Below are 21273 nucleotides of genomic sequence, written 5' to 3' on the forward strand. Positions count from 1 at the left end.
ACAGCTGCAAGTGATGGCTGTGCATCGCTCAGGTACGGAAGGAGGAAGGATCAAAAAAAGCTCTTGGGTGTCTCTAGCTTTGAAAAGGTTCCATACCTGGCGATGCCTGACACCAGGATGTCTGGAACAACACAGAAAAGTGGCTTTTTGTTCATCACACGTTCCCAGATGGTTGGCATCTTCATGTGCATGTGCTCTGTAGTTCTCTGGTGGTTCACTGGCTGCTTGGCTCTTCCCAGATCCTGAGTTTGGAGTGTCTGGCTCTGAGGAGCATCTTATCAGTACCAGCAGCTTCCTCTCCCCCTGGATCAGGAGATAGCAACCTCCTGACGGGCATCCAGATAACGTTCAGGACCTCCAGCAGAGGGTTTCCCTGGTAGGAACAATGTGTTAGGGATCCCTGGGAGCTGCAGGTGGGTTTGGATCCCAAACCACTTGGGGTCCATCAGCTCCTCATCCCTGGGCCAGTGATTGTGGAACATCCTGGGGCGTCTCCAAATCTCCTTTGCAAATGAGGAGGTCCATGCTCGTTTTTCCAAGTCGGTGTCAGCTGCTCTTCAAATCAAGGCAAATTCCTGTGGGTTATTTTTTTAGAAATGGCACTGTTTGATGTGTAATTAAAATGCTCCATTTAATTAGACAAACACCAAAGAACCTTCAGAAACATGACTATTTTTCTATATTTACTCCTCTTGTGTTTTTCTTAGTGACTGTAGTTCCAATTAAAACAACCTCCCCTATTAAACTGTTGGCTCTTAAACCCAGGAACTAAAAATACAGCACGACCATGAAGCTGCCCTCCCTACCCCCACATCTTTACCTTGGACTGCTGCCTCTGCGTTGCTTTGCTCCCTGAGAGCTTCTCGAGGCACTTGCTGGAGCTGGTGGTACTTGACTTTGGCTTTGCTCCATCATTTCTCCTACCTTGTGCTAAAAACTTGCTGCCTTTGGGCAGAAATATGCCCAGAGCAGCCCGATTAGGATGGAGGGATGGGTTACTATGGGGATGGGAAGGCATTTGCAGCAGGTTTTCTCCCACCCCATTAATCTGGGGAGCCTTTGGAGGTGGTTTCATCCCAAAAAGCCCTGCTTGATGTGCCTCCAGCTGGGAGCTGACACTTGCTGTGGTGGGGCTGGGGGGGAACAGCTTGCAGCCACCCCAAACATGTCTGTGCCATCCATGCGTTCGCAGTACAGGAACAATAGCCAGCCTGCCAAGCTAAACACGAGCTGTTCCCCAAGTTATTGGCATTTTGCGTTGTGCCAAGGGTCTGGAGAGGAGGCGGGTAAGCAGCCATCAGCTCTGAGCTGCAGCTCGGAGCTGGGAGAGGCGCTGTGAAGGAAACCCCTTCCAACCATCCGGGTTGAGGCAGCATCAGCAGCTGTGCCTGTGCTCAGGGAAACTGAGGCACAGGCCCTTGGTTTGTATGCGCTGGGCACCCCCAGGGGCACCTCCCTGCCCTGCTTTGCCCCAGCTGCTGAGCTCAACCCCCAGGCACTGCGCCTGGCTCTGTTTAACGGGGAGGTAATTTCCCAGAGGTGCCTGAAGTTGCCTTAATGCGAGCTGTCAAAATGATGTACAACTGTGCCGGGCTGCCTCGCTGCCCCTGCCTCTCCGGTGACAATTTTGTCAAAGATCCTTTTTGAGATGCTGTTTTGACGGGGTGCTAATGGCTCCTTCCTCATCAGGCGCTCGCCATGTCCTGAACGTGCCGAGTGAAAGCCGCTTGTTTCTGTGGTAATTAAGAAAAATGATAATAACAGGTTTAAAGGAGAGCAGCTGGGGGTCAGTGCTGCTGGGTTGTTGACAGCTTGGTGATGCTCACAGCCTGCAAAGGCCAGAGGTAGCATCTCCTCCGTGGGCTGGGATAAACCAGGTTTTTGGGAGCCTTTGGCATTACAAGATGCCCCTCCGAAGGTTTACTGGGATGAGGCAATCCCCAGAAATAAGGAGCTGGCTCAGCTCATCTTAATAACATGAGAGGTTAAAAATAAAAATCAATAAATACCAGATTATCGAGATGGGATTAATATCAATTTTAAACACTCCCCAACAACAATAATGACCCAGCGTAGTCCAACTAATGAGATTGGGGGCCTCAGCAATCAAGGCAGAGGATTAGAGATGATCAGAATAAATCCCAAATGATGAGGGACATTGCCAAAGTCTATCCTTGGAAGACCCCACTGGCATGGACCTGATCCTGGGGGATGCTTAGGGCTGATGTTGCTCGACCCCAGGGCTGGGTGGTCTGACCTGGATGTGGTTTTGGGCACAGGCTGCAGCTCTTGGTGCCTGCTTGGGGTTTGGAAAACACTGTGACACCTCACTTTAGCACACCATGGTCAAATCCCACCTTTCTGACAGCATCCGTGGATTCCCACCTCTACCAATGATGCCTCAGACTCCAAGCCTACATCAGGACACTTGGACATTGCCTAAAACCAGTTTGCCCACAGCCCTTGGATAGCCCCAACCATCTTCTCCCACAGCTACCCATGGTCTCCAGCTGTGCTCTCCCTTCCCAGTTCCCAGCTTAATCCCCAGGCGTGTTTTTAATGCCTCTGCATGTCTCTAAGCTCCTCTATACCCAGAAGCCAAATGCTCCTTGTAGGATTCAGATGTCTCCCCTGTGGATTAGATGGGATGGCTGCAAATTCCTTGTAATTTGCTCACACGGGGTCTATTATCTGCTCCTGAGAGGAGGGGGCTCAGGGGTGGCCCCCCTCTGTTTCCCATCTGTGTAACGCTTGGCCAGGGGGGATTTTAGCCAGTGATCCCTTCTCCAGGCTGTGATTCAATTATTCCCCACTGCAGCCTTGCTGGTGGCTACTGGGCAGCACTGGAATTTCTTCCTCATGTGGTGTGATGGAGGATGGCCCATCCCTGTGCCAGGCAGGGCTGGATCGTGTTCTCCCTGTTCATGCAGGGCTGGACCAGAGCATCCCCAACCCACTCAGGGTTGGACCAGAGCATCCCCAACCCACCCACATCTGGACCAGAGCATCCCCAACCCACCCAGGGCTGGACCAGAGCATCCCCAACCCACCCACATCTGGACCAGAGCATCCCCAACTCACTCAGGGCTGGAACAGAGCATCCCCAACCCACTCAGGGCTGGAACAGAGCATCCCCAACCCACCCAGAGCTGGACCAGAGCATCCCCAACCCACCCAGAGCTGGACCAGAGCATCCCCAACCCACTCAGGGCTGGAACAGAGCATCCCCAACCCACTCAGGGCTGGAACAGAGCATCCCCAACCCACTCAGGGCTGGAACAGAGCATCCCCAACCCACTCAGGGCTGGACCAGAGCATCCCCAACTCACTCAGGGCTGGACCAGAGCATCCCCAACCCACCCAGAGCTGGACCAGAGCATCCCTGGCCCACACAGGACCATGGCATCCCTGTCCCATGCAGGGCTGCCCCACTGAGCTCTCCCAGGTTAGCTGGCTCATCAACTGCCCCTGTTGTTAAATATCACTGCTGCTTAATTCAGGTGACTGGGATGCAGGCTGAATTTGCTGATTCAGCAGGTTAAGGGAAAAACCTTTCTTTTATTGAGAAAGAGTGGGAGCTGGGCAGAAGCAGGGGAATTTTTGGGAGGGAAGTCCTTTCCTGCCAGGGATTTCTGGCTGATCAGGGCTGTGTGCTCCAGGAGTTTGATCCCTGCTGTCGGTTGTCTCGTGTCCAGCAGCTGGAGGACAACTGAGTCGGTGCTTTCAGGTCCGGGGAGGGGTTTGCTCTCTCCGTAGGGATGGAGAGCATCAAGCGAGGCCATCCCTGTGCCTCCCACATCTCGCCATGCGCGGAGGCATCCCCCACCCCCGAGGCTGCCGCCGCCTTCCCGGGCCGGGGAGCCCGGATTTGTCTTTCTAATGCCTCAGTCAATGGCATCGATTGGGCTGGAGCAAAGGATCGATCGTAATTTGGTCGGAGGGCCCCGGCGCCGGGTGCGAGAGGAGTAATTAGAGCAGCAGAGGCGGCGCGGGCCGGGAGGTCGGGACGGCCGCCAGAGCCCATCGCCTGAGGAGGGACAGAGGGACGGACAGGCAGCAGGGAGGGCGAGGGACTCCTGCTCTTCCAGCAGCCGGGATGCCCTTCCTGGCACCCAGACCCCCCACCCCAGGCTGGCAGGAGCAGAGGGGTTTGCACTGCAAAGGGATGGATGCTGAAGCTGGGTGTTTTCCAAACGTGCTTTCCCTCTCTGCTGGAGCAGCCCTTCCAGCCCCAGAGAGCAATTTTTTCCCAAACTGGGCAGAGGTTGGGTGCTGGAAGGTGCCTGCAAGGGAGGGAACCCACTGCACTGCCCAAGGAGAGAGCGATGGGGGACCCTGGCGGGAGTTGGGTCTTGCCACAATCGGGCAGAAATGGGAGAAATTCCCCTGCAGCCGAAGGGAACGGCACCAGAGCCCCGAGCCGGGCTGCAATGCAAATTTCCCTGCTCTGCCTTGGCCTTCCAGCCTGCAGCTCGTTGGCAAATCCCACCCACACGGCTGGAGCCTGCTGCTTTCCCCAGCCCTGCCTTCGCAGGGGGCTGCAGTGAAACAGACTTTCTCCTCTTCCCCAGCAAGAATGATGGACCATCTGGATTTCAAATGCAGCTGCTTTAATTGGAAGCTGTTCCTTGCAGTGGGAAAGGAGGGGGCTCGTGCCTGACAGACACCCCCAGCTTTGTCCTCCCGTGCTGCCCATGGCCATGCTGGGGAACCCATCCCAGCCGGGCCCTGGGGATGGCTGCACACAGCTGGGCTTGGGAGCATCCCAGGGATGGCTCCCAGAGTTGGGTGGGTGGAAGGGAAGGGAGAGGAGGATGTAAACTTGGGGAAAGGTCAGGCATGCTATAAATAAGTGGCATCCGGGGAAAGAAATGTCAGCGACACACCAGTGCCTGAGATGGGAGGGAAATGTTGTTGTCTGGGGGATCAAATCCATGGAAATCAGGGCTGGGATGACAGGGGAGGGGGCTCTCCCTGAATCTGGTGGGTCAAAGCATAGCTGTCGTGCTGCCCAGGTTTTATTGGGAGTGCTGATGCAGCCAGGTGGGATTTGGGCACACATCAGTCATGAGTCTCCCAGGCTCTCAGCACTTGGGAAGTTGTCCTGCTGCTGTCTGACAGGGAAAACAGGCTGGGGCTGTGAGGCTTTCCAGCTGCTCCGCTCCCAAGACCATCTTCAGTGAAGGCTCAGAAATGAGGGAGAACTTTCCATGGTCCTCCTGCCCGAGCTGTGTCTGGAGGATGTTGCAGGAGTGGGCGAGCACACTGGAGGGTTTTTTTTGGGGGGATGGGGGAGCATCAGCAAAGCAAGGTGCAGCACTACCCATGCCCACAGCATCTTCAGGGCATTCCCTGGAGCTCTGCCGGCCTTCCAGGGGAGCCAGGCGTGTTCCTGGGGACTGATTGCACATTTGTCCCCAAAGTGGTCTGACTCGCTGCCGAGTCATCTTCCCGCAGCCCTGTGAATGCAGGGCTGATTGCTGCCTGGCAGGGAGGGAGCCTGGGGAGGGGGAAGCTGACTGGGAGCCAAGCCCAGCTGCGGGAAGCGCTGCCGACAGCCGCTGCTCCCGGGCCGGGCTGGCTCGCCGGGCTGGTTTCAGTGGCAGCTGAGCACTGGCCAGCTCGTCTCGCTGCTTTGTGCCCGTCTCCATTGGAGGGATGATTTGGGGAGCTGTGTGTCCCTGTGTCCCACGTCTCTGAGAGAACCATGAGGGGCTGTCACCTCTCCCTGTGTCCCCTGGGAGTGCCGTGGCACTAAAGGGTGACCTTGCGGCCCCTGGACCTGCAGGCTGGTGTCACTGTGACTTCTGGATGGGGATTTCCTCCCCATGGCTGGCTTCAGTGTCACCTGCTCGTTGCACCTTCACCCCGAAGTCTCTCCTGATCCAGGGAGGGTTTGGGGATGTTGTGGTGATGCCCTGAGCTTGGGGGCACAGGGTGCTGAGCTGGGAGCCTCCAAAGCCACCTGTCCTGAGCACACTGTCTCCTTCAGCCTTTCGTTGTGGCACCTGGGCAGTGCCTGGAGAGGACACACGGAAGGGCCAGAGCCTCTTTTCACTGTGCCTGGATCCTGTGCACGAGCAGACAGCTTGGAGGGCTGTGGCCTCGGGCAATCCTGTTACAGGTTGTCAGGCTGTTGTTCCCGGGAGTTGAGGATTTGCCCACCTGCTGCGGGGCAGGGAGCAGCAGGAGGGGGGCTGGGGCTGGAGGGACACGGGGGCGGGTTCCCTGAGAGGTTGGACTCTGCTTCCCCATCCATGATGTACCCCGGTTTGGGGTGTACCGGGGATGGCTACGGGAAAAGCAATCCAGCAAAGGATGGATGGTCTCTGGCTGTTGGGTCCTCAGGGGCCACCCTGAGCCCCCCACCCGAGATGATCACTTTGAGGGAGGAGAAAAACAGTAACTGGCTCAGTCTGGGCAGGGAGGTGCGAGGCTGCAGACCCTGCGGCCATCATCTTCTCCCCTTGAACAAAGGCGGCTCTGAGGCTCTCCTGCCTCTTGGCACTGCACAAGAGATCCCTTCTCTCCGGCAGCAAAAGCCTTTTCTAAGCCCGGCCCCCCTCCTCGGGAGGGCTGCAGTGCTCTTCCCTGCCCTCGGCCAGCCCAGCCTGGCACCTGCCTGCCCGTGCCCTTCCTGGGGTGCTGTGGGGTCTGGCCCTGGAGGGGACCCCGACAGGCTTGTCCCCTCCTGCAGCAGGGCCAGCACACGGTGGTGGGATTTTGGGGGGCAAGGCTTTGATTGCAGATGGTCCCACATCCCGGGGACCCTGCCTGGCACCAACAAGGCTCCTGGGGAGGCTTGGGGTGACGACCAGCCCCCCCAGTTAGGGTGGGACTGGGCTGAGGCGGGCTCTGGCCACGGACATTGGGGAGCCCGGCACGGCAGCAGAGAACAGGGAGAGGAGAAGAGCTCCTGCGCCGGTAATTACGGACGAGGTTGATGCCACATGATCCGGGGACGTCAGCAGAGTGTCACAGCTGATGACACGCTGCATGTGCAGGGGCTGGAAAGGATGCCAGGGTGTGAGAAGTTGGAGCACCGGGACACGGCGTGTGCTCACAGTGCTGAGCCAGCCTGGCCGCCCGAGCTTCACTGAGTCACCTCTCGTCCCCAGGCTGCCAGAGCCCAGCCTTGTCCCACTCCCTCTGGGAGCTCAGCTGTCCGGCACGGCCGGATCCTCGTGCCTCAGTTTCCCCCGGTGCAGGCAACTGAGCAGCTGCCATGGCTCTGTGCCTCCCTCCCCCCCCAGCAAGGAGAGCGGCACGCTCCTGGCTTTTTGGGGATGTTCTCGGGGAAGCCAAGGCAAAGTGTGGTTACTCATGGCGATGACAGCGCCGATGACAAGTCCCGCAGCCCCCAGAAGCACGTGCTGTGCCTGTGCTCCCGCGCAGGGAGGTGTGTTCCCGGTGCCAGAGAGCCCCAGTGAGTAATGGGGTGGGCGGCAGTGCTGGGGTGCCGCGGGGGGCGGTGCTGCCAGGCTGGAGGGGGCTGCAGGGTACGTTCTGTTATCCTTTTAGGATGGAGGGCTGACCCCCACCAGCTCCAAGAGGGCTGTGTCCCCCCATGGGGCAGTAGACTGGGGGGCTACAGCACCACACTGCTTTGTGTGAAGGGTGAGACGGGTCCCTGGGGAGCTCAGCAGTGTCCTGCTGCCCCTTGCTTGGGGGAACAAACACCAGGTCACGGTGGCTGCCGTGGGTCTGAGGGCTCCCACCCGCCCCCAGGCTGCAGCTGCCCCAGCCGAGATCCCGCGGAGCAGCACAACAAGGCTTCCCCTGGCTGGTGTTTGGACAGGGATGCTCCGCGCTGTGGAAAGACATATTTAGGCTGGAGAAGCAGGTGATGAGATAAGGATGGGGTATCGCGTTACCACAGTCGGATCTTTCTTTGAGGTTAACAAGACAAGACAGACAATCGCTGCTGCTTGATCCAGGGAGTGCTGTGTGAGTGAGTCTATTAGTGGGCTGATGAGTAATTAGCTCTGTTGGAGACCTGCTAACGGGAGGAGAAAGTTGTTACCGTGACTCAACTGACCCCTCTTCACACAAGTTTAGTGTGTCTTTTCTGAAATACCACAGGTGGATCATTCCACGACTTGGATGTGCAGCCAGGAAGGCATGGCAGGATATTCCTTGTTTGCCATCTGGAGTCACGCGCCGGTGATGAGCCACCGGCGAGGGGAGAGGGGACGAGGAGGGAATGAGCCTAACCCCAGCTGGGTGTGAGGCGAGCCCATCTGCCTGCTCGTCCTTTGAGGGGGCTTGTTTTGGTCTTTCCGAAGAGCAGGCTCGCTGTGCATGCAGCGACACTGCAGGCTGGCACAGCCCTCCCAGGCTCAGCTCCCGAGTTTTCAGTGCTCCTGCGGGCCCCTGCCCTGCTGCTCTGCCTCGCTGAGGTGGCAGGGATGGGGTGGGCTCTCCTGGTCCCTGCACAGAGAGGGGAGGAGGTGACAGCTGGGCCATGTGGGATGCTGTGAGACACCAAGTCCCACTTTCGGAATGTGGGCCGTTCCCTCCGAAGTGCAGGAGGCAGCTCTCCCGGGAGATCAGGTGTTGTGAGACTCGTGACTCCACCATGCAAATGCTGGAGGCTGTGAATAATCATGTACTTGTTCAGGGAGACTCAGCCCCGTGTGGGTTGGAGCATCCCTCGGCCAGGTGGGAAGCAGCTGGGTCCAGATTCCTGCTTTCCTGGACTGGTCACCAGCAGTGAGGAGCTAGAGGGAGAGAGGCAGCAATCTATACCCTGGCAAGTCCCATTTTCAAGTCAACCCCTCTCCAGTGTTGAGTATTTTTGCTGCCCCATATGAAGTCTGATCCAGATCCTTGCTGCTCCAAGTGCTGGAATTCCCTGTGTTTCCAGCCTGAGTTGTAGCTCATTCCCACTTTTCTTGCGCCACTTCCCAATCCAAACCCTCTGTCCCTGATCCTGAGAGCCAAGTCTCAGGGAGATGGCAGCAGGGCTCAGCCAGGGCTGCATCTCTCCCAGATGAATGTGTGTGATGGGGAGAGCTGCATCCCCCAGGTCTCTGGTGCTAATCTGAGAACTCCTGCCTCATCTGTCAGAGCTGTTTCCTTTTAAAAAGCAACACGTTTTTAATCCCTCTCGTTAGACAGAGCAGTGGAATTATCACTGGGCAGTTGTCAGTGACCCAGCTGGGCACGGTGGGCTCTGCTGGCCGTGGCTGTGTGGAGGGCAAGGGCATGCCTGGGTCAGTAGCACAACACACAGGTACAGCTCAGGTCAGCAAGACGCTGCTGCAAGAGCAGCTCCAGCTGGGAATGTGGGGCAGGAGGGTGCCAGCTGCAGGGTGACCTGCATCCCACGGGAACTGCGGCGCTGTGCCCTGCGGAGATGGGGACAAGACATCTGTGTGGGTCTGGGGGCTGTGCGGCTGATTTGGTTCCAGCTCATCCCCGTGGCATGGAGGGCTGCCCGCCTGCCTCCCACGTGCTGGGCAGGAGGTGGCCATGGCCAGGGACTGGCGTGCTCCTTGCCTTGCCACTGATTCCTTCACCCGCTCCCGGCTCTGCCACAACAGACTGACGTGCAAGTACAAGGAGTGCCCTGCTCATGTAAATAAACCCAGCTATAAATAGAGAGGGAGAGAAGTGTGAAAACAGTGGGGAATGGATTTCATGAAACCAGCAAATTAGTCTGGAGAAACAAGGGTGTGAACTGACAGCCATGCTCCAAACCAAGCCCATATTTCCAGTTTCTTGAGGGATGTTGGTGGGGCCCCTGTGCTGGGCTCGGCTTGGGGATGAACACACTGGGATCAGGGCTGGGTCCCCCCATCCACCACGGGCTCCTGATGCCTCCCAGGTTGGGCTGTGTTACCATAGGTGCCATCAATGCCCTTCATTTTTTTTTTTTTTTTTTTCCTCTTTGAAATTGTGGCAAAACCAGGTAAAGACATGGAGATGATCTGACTGGTGACACGGAGCCTGGCTAGACCAGAACGCGTCGTCTCTGTCTGGCTGAGAGAGGGCAGATGGAGGCCTGCCAGCCTTGGGCTGGCTGCTTTGCAGGCAGTGAGTGATGGCTGGGAGTTTTTGGGTGCTTTGAAGATGGCAGGACTGGCATGGGGAGGGTGCTGGACAAGGGGTTTTGCCCTCCCGGGGCACTCCTAACCAGACTTTCAGGAAATAGGAGAGCAGCTTGGAGAGCAGAACTGCCCCAGCACAAGGGTCAGCCTTGGCTGTGCCAACCCCCTGTGCAGATCTGCAAGCTTTCAATTCAGGCCTCAGCACTAGGAGCTGAGTCAGGCTTTTATGAGGTCTTGGAATTTGCTAGGGAAGCAAAGTGCCTGGGAGCTCGCGTGAGCTGGGGCTGGGCTGGGGGATGCTCTTGTCTCCTGTCCAGGGCCGTGCCAACATCTGATCCTCCAGGAAAGTAATTCCAGGCAGAAGCTGTGGGATGTTTCTCCAACTCCCACATCCTCTGCAAGAGCTGGGTTTTGGTTTTTGGTTTTTTTTTTTTTTTTTTTTTTTTTTTTTTTCTTCTTTCCTGAACGTGCATGGGAAGAGGTGGGAAGAGCAGCTGCTCAGACCTCTTCCAATGGGCAAGGGGAAGACAGTGAGTGCTGGGGACAAAACGATGTGTCCCCCTCTGCGTGCAAACCTGTCCCCTCCCGGGCTGGCTGTCATCTAGGGGAAGTTCAGTGGCCCGTTTTCCATGGCTGGCATGCTCCTGGGGGAGCCAGCCCGGCTGTTTGCCCATCTGGCATCGCCAGGTCTTTGCAGGGAGGATGGGTGGGCTGAGATGGGGGAGCACAGGGGCACTTGCTGTTTTCTGCCTGTTTTCCATTGAAACGAACCCCAACTCTCTCTTGTCAAGTGGGCTGTGCCCAGCAGGGGACAAGGAGCTGTCACAGTGGGCAAATGGTGTGGAGCAGGAGCAGGGGAGGTGGCACAGGTGGTGCAATGACAGGAGGAGGGGACACAGCTGCTGCTAGAGGTGACAGTGGCACTGAGCCGGTGCCAGGTGAATGTGACACCAAGCTGTGGTGGTGGCAATGATGTGACTGAGCAGGGCAGGGTCCTGGCAGAGGTGACAGCAAGCTGGTGCAGGGGGCAGGTGACATGTCGGTCCCAGGCTGGTGGGGCGATGACCCTGGGCAGGGCACAGATGGTGGCAGCTGTGTTACCCTGAGCTGATGTGCCGTACAAGGCTGCAGTGGCACAAAGCAGCTGGCAGGGAGGTGACCCTGAGGTGGTGCAGGGTGGCAGGGACAGATGGCACAGCTGATGTGGAGCTGGTGCAGGGGGCAGGTGGCTCCTCCTGTGGTAGGGAGGTGACCCTGCCTAGTCACAGCTGTCATTGGCGTGTCAGAGAAGCGGTGTATGGCAGCAGGGGCAGGTGGCAGCTGGGGCCAGGGAGGTGACACTGCACCAGGGTGATGCTGAGCTGGTGTAGGGGGCACACCCAGAGACAGGGAGGTGACACTAAGGCTATGCAGGGGCACAGCTGGGGACAGGAAAGTAATGCTGAGCTGGTGCAGAGAATGCATCTGGGGATGGGGAGTGACACTGAGCTGAAAGTGATGCTGAGCTGGTGTAGGGGACACATCTGGAGACAGGAAGGTGATGTTGCCCCACGGCAGGGACACTTCTGGAGACAAGGAGGGAACAGTGAGTAGGTGCAGTGACATTTGGGGATAGGGAGGCGATAATGTGTTGGTGCAAGGGCACATCTGGACACAGGCAGGTGACATGGTACCAGTGTAGGGGTCCATCTGGGCATGGGGAGGTGGCACTGAGTAGGTGCAGTGACACATCTGTGGACAGGGAGGTGACAGTTAAACAGTGCAGTGACACATTTGGGGGTGAGGAGGTGGCACCGAGCTGGTGCAGGGGCACATCTGTGGACGAGGAGGTGGCACCGATCTGGCGCAGTGATGCATCTGGGGACAGGGAGGTGACACTGAGTAGGTGCGGTGACACATCTGGACACGGGGAGGTGGCACCGAGCCGGTGCAGGGGCACTCCTAGACACAAGAAGGTGACACTGTACCGGTCCAGGGCACATCTGGGGACAGGAAGGTGACACTGTACTGGTGCAGGAGCACAACTAGAGACAGGGAGGTGGCACCCATCCGGTTCGGCGACACATCTGGGGACGGGGAGGTGGCACCGAGGTGGCGCGGTGGCACATCTGGACACGGGGAGGTGGCAGCGAGGCGGCGCGGGGGCCCAGGCGGGCGCGGGTCCCGGCGGGTGTCGGTGCGGGGAGGTGACCGTCCGGCGGAGGTGACCGCGCCGCTCCCGGCAGTGCGCATGATACTGCGGCGCAGGGGCCCCGTGCGCGCCAACCCACCTTGAACCGGCCCGGGCCGCGGCGGCGGCCAATCACCGCCCACTCCGCCGGGGCGCGGCCAATGGGCGGCGGGCGGGGGCGGTGCCGAGCCGCTAAAGGGCGCAGGCTAGGCTGCACCGCGCGGCGGAGCGCAGGTGCGGCGCGGCGCGGGGATGGGCGCGGGCATGGGCGCAGCGGCGGGCGGCCGGCCCTGAGCCGCCCCTCCGGCCCCGCCAGCCCCGCCGAGCCCTGCCCGGCCACGGCCAGCCCGGCCCGGCCCCGCCCCGCCCCGGCCGGGCCGCCCGGCGGGCGGAAGATGCTGCGCACCGGGGGCCGGTAGTACTATGATTTGGTATGTGGCCGCTTTGGTAGCAAGTGTGCTCGGCGCCCGCGGGCTGCCCGTCCAAGGTGAGTGCGGCCGCGGGGCGTTCTCCGCCGGGATGAGCCCGGGAGGGGCGCGCCGGGGTCTGCGGGGCGGCGGCGAGGCCGCCTTTGCGTGTCCCCCCCCCCTCCTTCTCCCGGTGTACCGGATGCGGCGGGGGGGATGCGCATGGACCGGGAGGGATGCGCGCACCGGGGTGGGGGGGAGCATCACATCCCGGGGAGAGGGTACCGGGAAGGGGCTGGGGAGGAGGGTAGGAGGGGGAACTGCGGCTGCCAAGGGGGTTTGCGGGGTTCGCGTCTTCCCCGCTGCCGGTGCGGGGACCGAGCGCTTCCCGCTGCGGCGGGGCGCTGGCGATTCCTTCATCCCCCGCTGCCGGGGGGAGCCGGGAGCGCCCGGCGCATCCTCCCTCCGCAGGCGCTCGGCGGGGCTGGCTGTGACCTCCCCGAGGGCAGCGGCTGCAGCTGGGGAAGTTCGGGAAGCCGCGCTCCCGGTGCGGCGGAACCTCTGCCCGGGGGTTGGAAATTCCCTTTGGGAGAAGGCAAGCGGGTGCGAGTCCTGGCGGGGAGGGAGCACGGCTGCCTGAGTGTCCCCGTTGATCAGGGATGGGCAAGCTTTTCTCCGCATTCGGATTTCTTCTCATCCTGAGGAAGCGCCTGCGGCAGCTCCGCGGGGTGCGGGCAGCGTTTGCCCTTCCCTGCAAGGGTAGCCCGGCTGGGCAAGGAGAAATGCAGGAGGGATTCGTCGCCTTCCCCTGCAGCGCCCCGGCTGCGGGTTTGGGGGTGACTTTGCTCCCACCCCCCGCCCAGGAGAGGCTGCCCTCCTTCTCCCCCCACTGCAGACTGGCTGCTGTGCTGTGGTAAACTGAGGCACAGGGTTGTCCAAGGTCAGGACGGAGACGGCAGCAAGGAATAACCCTGATTTTCCTGCTCTAGCTTCTTTCCCTTCAGCTGCCAGCCCCCTCCCATCCCTCCGAGCCACCCCTGCAGGTAGAAGGGAGCTGCCTGCCGCTGGTGCAGCACCGTTCCCCATCTCTGCCGCTGGCTCCTCACTGGGCACAGGGTTTTCCCTGCGTCCCGGTGGTCCTTACCCGGGATGAGACCCTGGAGCTGTGCCCTGGGTCACCCACCCTGCCCATGGGGATGATCTGGCTGCCGGCAGCAAGCGATGCCTGGCTGGCAGCCGCCGCCTCTCCCCTCCCCGTGGTGTGGGGGACACTGCCTCGGGGGGCACGGGTGGGCTGGGAGGGGGCACGTGCCGGGGTGCTGCAGCCCCCCCCACAGCGCTCCTCGAGCCCACCGGGTCACATCTGTGCCATGCCACAGTCCCTTGTCCTCCTCACCTGGCAGGCGGCTCCTGGAGGCAGGGGGTGTGTGTCAGGACGGGGCTGTCCTTTCGGGGGGTTCAGGATGGGGCTGCCCCGTTTGGGGGTACGTAGCCCCTCTTACTGAGCCGTGGCCGGCTGCTGCCTGCCTGAACTGCGTGCTGCAGTGTGGTGAGGCAGTGTTTGCAGCAGCTGCTTGTACGGGGATGCTCCGCCGGGGAGAGGAGCAGAGCAGCGCGTTCGGCACCTGGGAACTTGGAAATACCCTGGAGCTCTGATGGAGCTCCGGAACTGGTGCCGGGGTGGGTGGGTGCCGGGAAGCCCCGGCACGGGGGTGCGTGTGGAGCAGCGTGTACTTGATGAATGAGCGTGCCGTGAGTAATGCGTGGGTTGGTGCCGGGGGAGGGGGTGCTGCGGGCCGGCGCAGCCCCCGCAGGGGCAGGGAGCCCACGGGACTCCTCCAGCTGCTGCGACCCTTTGGTCCCAGCACTGTCCCGTCCTCAAGGGGAGTTGTCACCCCGCATTGCTTGGGGACAGGGCTTCGGAGGAGAGCTGGGGCTCACTGTGTGCCAGTGCCCTCGCTGGGGCTTTTCCTCTTGCGTGGCCTTCCTCCCACACCACTTCCTCCTTGCCGGGCTGAGAAGCAGCGGTGCTGGCCCTGGGCAGCCTTCTTGCCTGGCTCTCCAAGGGCTTTCCAGGCGTTAATCGGCTCAGAGAGGGAAGGAGGATGTGTTATCCCCTCTTATGGCATGGGGGAGGAGAGCCAGGACGTGACCGCACCAGGAGTGGGTGTCAGAGGAAGGATCCGGCCTCCTGGCATTCCCAGCACTGCCGTCACACCGAGGGGCTTTTCCTCTCTCTCCCACGAGTGTGACGCCGTGGCACCACACAGTCAGTGGGGATGCTCGTGGATCCGGCAGGAGGCTTTGCCGAGGGAGGATTCGGCTCCGTTGAAGAGGTTCCCTGGGCACCGCGGCGGGCGATGCTCCTGGCACTGACCTTGGCCGGTTGGAGTGGCTCGGGGTGGCAGTGCCAGCGCTGCCTCCCCTGCTCGCTCGCGGTGCAGAGCTCTTGGGTTTTGCCTCTTTGGCCGTGGAGGAGTCTGGACCGGGAGCCGAGGATTTGGCACGTGTGGCTTTGGCCCCGCTCTCTTCTGGCAAGGGGATGGTTTGGCTCCAGGAGCAGCCAAGGGCGTTGGCCGGGCTCCCATTTCCATCATTCCGTGGAGGTTTTCTGCTCCTCTGGACCTGTTGGATGGGCAGGCGTGCGCGGGGCAGGGAGGGACGTGAGCGGCTCGGTCGATGACTTGGCTTGCCGGAGGGTCCTTGCGGCGATGCTTTGCCGGCTCAGTTGCCTTTTGACTTGGAAGATGCAGCTTTGCTGGTGATGGGTGAGCCCTGCAAGTTCCTCTCCAGAGCTGTGGCAGGGTGGCACAGCTCCCGTTCACCTCTGGTCCTCCGTCTTGGAGGTCGTGCCTTCACGCTGGATGAGAAGCCCTGCAGATGGGCAAGCAGTGGGTCCAGCCCCATGCCGTGCCGATGGAGGAGTCCTTCCCTGTCCCTTTCCCTGCGGTAGGAATCTCCCGAGCTGGGAGCCCTGAGCGACCAGCTGGCCTTTGGAAAAACAACTCGCTTCCTCCTGCTCCTCCGTGGAGAGGCTGGCGTTGGTGGGAGGGCTGCCTGAGCCAGGAACAGCGTGATTCAGGAGCTGCTGGCGGGCAGCTCGGAGCGCTGCCTGCATCCCAGTTTCCTGCTGGAGGGCTGTGAATGCATCGGGATGGTACCCACTGCTCCATGGGGAGGGTGGTGCCAGCCTGGTGTGATGTGGGGCTGGACTGGGGGCACAGTACCCTGGCAGTGTTCTCCAGATGCCAGAGGTCTCTTCTGGGATGGGTTTGGTGCTCCAGCTCCCACCACAGCTGCTTGTTTGTCCCCGTGGTGCGTGGAGGGAGCTCACGGGGAGCGCACAGGTAGCTGCTGGTCGTTGCTGGGAGATGATGCCTCCCACGAGGCAGCTGCCAACACCGGATGCTCAACACCGGGCTGGTGGAGATTAGAGGGAGGGGGCACAAGGGACCCCCAAGTAGGAGTAAGGTGACCTCAGGGAAGTAATTTTGTTTCCTGCTCCATCTCTGTGCCTCTCAGAGCACCAACCTATGCTCCCACGTGCTTGCTGAGCCGCTGCCCAGCCAGGCACATTCCCACCTGTGCCATTCCAGGGAGCAAGGACCTGCTTGTGGGGCAGCATCCCATGCATGCATTCCCTTTGGGATGCCAGGGCAGCTGCCTGCCTGCGTGGGGAGAGTGGTGGTGGTCCCACAGGACACCCCTTGTGCCCAGGAATGGGGTTCCGAGTCCCCATCTTGCTGGGAATGGGGCACCAAGCCACCCCTCAGAGCTGCTAATCCTTCTCCTCCCTGGCCCCGTGTGACCTTGAGGCATGTCACTTGACCTGCGCATCGCCCTCCATCCATCTGGAAAATCGGGTTTAAAACGCAGGAATCGCACTGAAAGCCCAGATGCTGCTTTCCAGCTGGGGGAGGGGGTGAGGGCTGTGCTCCCAGCCCCAGGGCTTCCCCCCATCAGGGAACAGGCGGGTGCTTTCGGGGGGCTCTGGATACCCCAAGATAGGCAGAGGGGCTGGGTTTGTAATGGGGGGTGCAACCCCCACTGAGATATTTAGGGGGCTACAGCGGTGTGGGTCAGGCGATCTGCTGGCACCCCACACCCTGCCCTGGCAGTTGAGGTCCCTGCACACGTTGTCCCTGTCCCCCACCCTGGGCTGCAGTCTCCCCCATCTTCATTTCATGGCGATGGCTGCCTGCTCTCCTTCCCTGCTGGCCTCCATATGCCACGCTGGTGGCGTTGTCCTCAGAGATCCCTGCCATATCCCGCCTCCACCGATGGGAGCGGGATGTGTCAGAGCACATCTCGTCTCGGCTCACCAGGGAGGAGAGGTCCACAGGCTCCGGGCCTTGTGCCTGCTCCCTCAGCCATCCCCATGGGGGCACAGGGGTGATGATGAGTGCCAGGGGTGTGGGGCAGTACTGGAAATGGAAGTGGTGCCTCTGTTAGCAGGCTGCAATGCAATGGTGGGTCAGGACAGGATGCCCTCTTTGCCCCAGGGCATGGGTGTCCATTGTGGCAGGAGGGGAAGCCTTCCCACGCATTAATGCCTTTGGAAACCTCTCTGCCGTGGCCACGTCCTTCTCACAAAGCACCTGCAGGAAGGGTCCTGCTTCAGCGAGCGCAGCAGAGATGCTGGATGCCTTCAGCCTCACCGAGTCCTGTGGCACCTTCCACCTCTGCCCTTGGGACTGGAGGAACTGGATGCCCAGATCCAGGTGAGGGTCTCCCCATCCTTGGCATCGCCATCCTGGGAAGCCCCGCGGTGGCACCGTCTCAGTGGCGGCAGCATTCCCTCCTCTCCTTTTGGGATGCTGTTCAACTCCACCTCCGCATCTTGTATTCTTGCCTCCTGGCACGCGGCGTGCTTTTATTTTTCCTGGATCTGCTTGGATGACGAAGCCTGTTGATTACTTGTTTTTCTTTACGAGGCATCCCCCAGCTTCACGTGAGCCCCTGCACTGAGGCGGATTTGGGGTTCACTTCGGTGCTGCCGTTCCCTGATGTTGACCCTGTTTCCAAACTGCAGATTCAGCCTTGAAACCTCTCTGAACTTGGCTGGGAAAATCAAGTGGGTTTAAAAATACCCTGTCTATTTGTGCTCTGTTTCTTCTGGCGTCTGCGGGTTGTTTTCAAGCGTTTCCCTACAAATGTGGGGGTGAGAAAACACTTTGAATCGAGAGCTGCAGTCTCCATTGCTCGCTTTCCTCGTGGTCTGAACTTGGAAGGAAAACCTGGTCAGGGTTGGGACCCCGCAGGGTTGGTGGGTTGGGAAGTTGAGGAGACCCAAAGAGGGTTTGTGAGACATCTCCCCATTGCCTTCCTGGTGCTCTGGAAGTGGGGACAGGAGAGCACAGGGCGGGTGGCAGCTGGGGAGAGCCGGGGGCCGGTTCTCCGCCGTGGCTGCCAGTCGGCCGTGCGCTGGGGAGGTGATGCTCAGCCGTGCGTGCAATTCCCCACCGGCCTTGCGATCAGACACCGGCGCTGCGAGCTGCCGGGGATGACCTATTTTCCTGCGCCCGGGCAGCCCTGGCCAGGCGTGGGTCCGGCGGAGCGGCTGGCTCGTCCCCTCCCCGGGGACGTCACCCACTGCTCTGCCAGGGAGCCAGTCAGGGGATCCTGGCGTAGTGTGACTCTCTGGCACCCATCCCCAGGGTGTTTGGGTGGCCTCTTGGGCAGCGGGCTTGCTCCAGCTGGGCAAACATTAGCATTCCAGGCTCCAGTTGGTAGAGAGGTGCTGGAAACCAAGATTCTGTCTTGGTAGCCCAGGAGCTGGAGCGCTGGAGCGGGTGGGGGGGCTTGGGAAAGGGGTTTGGGTGCTACCGCTTCCATCTTCTCCTGCTGGTGGGTAGAGGGTGTCACTTTGAAGGTGACGAGGTGCTGGGGACCTGCTCGCTCGGGCAAGGCGCCCGGGGAAGCACGTCCTTGGATGCTCTTGAGCAGCACGTGACAGCTCCGTCCCCGATCAGCGCAGCAGGACCACGGGCAGGGAGGGGGGCTCCAGCTCTGCAGCGCAGCCCCCCTCACCCTCCCGGCTGGAGGGGTCAGGACGGGTTCTCACAGCTCAGTGCCGGGGTGGCAGGGGAGGGCTGGTAGCGTCCCTGCTGACAGGGTGCGAACGGGAGCTGATCGGCGATGCAGCGCTAACGAGGGATGGAAAGGTGCAAGAGTGTTGTCGAGGCGGTGCAAAGCGTGTGCGGGGGTGTGCGTGCACACCGCACGTGTGTGCTCAGCGATTCCCCCCGCCCCGCTGGGGTCCGGGCGGATCCGTGGCCGTGCAGGACCCCCAGCTCTGCAGGACCCCAGAGCGGGGCCGGGTGCCTGCAGTGGGTGTGCAATGCAGCATCTGCTCCTTGCAGATGGCTCACGGCTCTGCACCCCGGCGTCACCCACCCCTCTGCCACCAGCCAGCCCTCCCAGCTAAAGAGCCACCCGTGCCCAGTTTGCTGGTGGCGTGGGGGCTTGGCTGACCCTCAGGCTGTGACCCTCTGCAGGGACGCACCTTGTGCGTGCCATGTGCGAGCCTCGGCCAGCTCTGCCCGCTGCCCTTCCCGCGGGGACACTCGGCTGGTGGGCCCGTGGGGTGGCACATCACGGGCCTCTCGCCGGTACGCGCTTGTGCCAGAGCCAAAAATAGCCGGTGATGCTCGGCTCCCGCGGCGGGGAAGCGGTGATGTCACTCGCCGCCAATCACCGGCGGCCCCGAGGAGCAGCGCGGAGGAGTGGGAACGTGCTTCCCCGAGCATCCCTCCCCGAGCATCCCCCCCAGAACAGCCAGCGGCCGCGTGTGCCAGGAAAACGGGGGGCCCTTCCTTGATGGGAAGGGCGATGTGGGTCTAAACCTGGTTTTGGGGACCCCCTGTTTGGCTTCCCCCCAGCCCTGGGTTTCCCTCTCTCTCCCTCTCTGAACGCCGTGCTGAGGATGCAGCTTTGCTGCTGCTGGCAGAGCAGGATGACGCCAGGCTGCAGCGAGCAGGGCGGCACAGCCGGGGTGGAGCAGCCTTGGAGCTGAGACCAAAGTCCCCTGTAATTAGCCAGCTGGGAGGAGCAGGGTGACAGACCCGACGCGCAGGTCGCAGACGGGTTTCAGGCTTGGGGCTCTCGGGGATGCCCGAGGACATGTGGGCTTGGCTGGAGCATGGCGGCTCCGGGGGCCCAGCCCACCCTGGCACCGGCGGGAGAGCTGCGTCCGTGGGCTGGCACAGCAGAGCTGTGGCCAGGGGTCCCAGCATGCTCAGTCCTGCCTGCTGGAGGATGCAGGGGCACAAGCTAAAAGCAGCCTTTTCCCTGCCACAAGGATACAGGGTAGCCCAGATGGTGCTGCTATGTGGGGAGCAGTGCTAGGCATACTCTGTGCCCCTCTACTGAGAGCAGGGGGTCCCCAAAACCCCTGTGGGGGTCACTGGGCATCACCTTTGCCCTGGTGCAGAGGTTGGGAAGCTGTCCTGGAGCATTGGGGTGCTGATGGCCACTGTCCTGACCCCTGTGGTAGCTGAGGGTGGCCTTGGAGATGAATGTAAGGACTTGGGACCCCCTGTTGTTTTTGGGGCAAGGGCGACCCATGGGCTGCCCTTGTTGGAGACAGGTAGCTGGGGATGGGTATTACTAGTGCTGTTGTTCTTCTGGGCATCCTGGTTCAATGCTGGGGACCAGCAGTGGGATCAGCCACAGATTCTTCCTTCGCCCCCTCGCAGGTGCCCTTGGCTCGAGGGAGGAGCCCGAGTTCGTGACCGCTCGCGCTGGCGAGAGCGTGATCCTGGGATGCGACGTGATCCACCCGCTCACGGGACAGCCCCCTCCCTATGTCGTGGAGTGGTTCAAGTTCGGCGTCCCCATCCCCATCTTCATCAAGTTCGGGTTTTACCCTCCCCATGTCGACCCAGAGTATGCCGGTGAGTCCTGGGGGCGCAGGGGGATGAGGGGAGGGTGCCAGGTCCCGGCTGCGGCACGGCCCGGGATGCGCAGCTCCGCTCCATCCGTTCCTCCGTCGGAAACCACGCGGGCTCTGCCTCTCGTTGCTCGCTTTCCACCCAGTTGGTTTTAATTAAGCAGCAGCGTTAGGAAGCCAGCTGGGCTGCGTGGGACGGGAGCAAGCGAGGCAGAGAAACCCAGGGTGACGCGTGGTGGCGGTGGCTGCTGCTGCTGCCGCTGTGCCCCAGAGCAGCTGTGAGCCCAGGGAGGGGTGCTGGGGGGACAGTGGGGATGGAGCCAGGGCCACGTGCTGGGCGGAGGTGACAGGTTGGAGCTGCAGAACTCATGTGGCTGCTTGCCAATGTGGTGCCTGTGACACGTGGCCGGTGTCCTCTGGTGGGATCTGTGAGCTGGAAACCAGCCCTTGGAAGGTTGGTGTGGCAGGACAGACCCGTTGTGGTAACTCTTTCCCTGTGGAATGCTGTCCCGGGAATCTTCCCCGGGTCTTATGGGACTCTGCCTGAATTGCTCTCTAAGAAATGCAGCAGCAGGGATGATGCACCAGCTGAGCCCTGCCAAACTCAGCTCAGCAATGAGCGATCCCACAGCCCGGTGGCCACTGCACCAAGGTGGAGGTTTAGGCTGCTTTGCTCCTGACCCAGTTTTTGGGGCTGTGCACAGGGTCAGCTCAGGGCAGCCCTGCTTTCTGGGAGTCTCCCAGGCGGGGAAA

At 61.0% G+C, this 21273-nt stretch overlaps 1 protein-coding gene across 4 annotated transcripts in view; it reads left to right on the plus strand.

Annotated features, from left to right (window-relative positions):
- The first annotated feature begins 12631 nt into the window (after nucleotides 1–12631).
- IGSF9B (immunoglobulin superfamily member 9B) overlaps nucleotides 12632–21273 on the plus strand; it is a 39483-nt gene continuing 30841 nt past the window's right edge. For all 4 annotated transcript variants that reach the window (XR_008440369.1, XM_053997014.1, XM_053997015.1 and 1 more), the window contains exons 1-2: nucleotides 12632–12709; nucleotides 20327–20524. Coding sequence is in view for 3 of the 4 variants with exons in the window: in XM_053997014.1 (XP_053852989.1) it covers nucleotides 12646–12709; nucleotides 20327–20524 (262 nt within the window). In the remaining variant the exon portion in view is untranslated. The remainder of the gene's footprint in view (nucleotides 12710–20326; nucleotides 20525–21273) is intronic.

This window comes from Vidua macroura, chromosome 22 (genome assembly GCF_024509145.1).
Source record: "Vidua macroura isolate BioBank_ID:100142 chromosome 22, ASM2450914v1, whole genome shotgun sequence".
Lineage (NCBI taxonomy): Eukaryota > Metazoa > Chordata > Aves > Passeriformes > Viduidae > Vidua > Vidua macroura.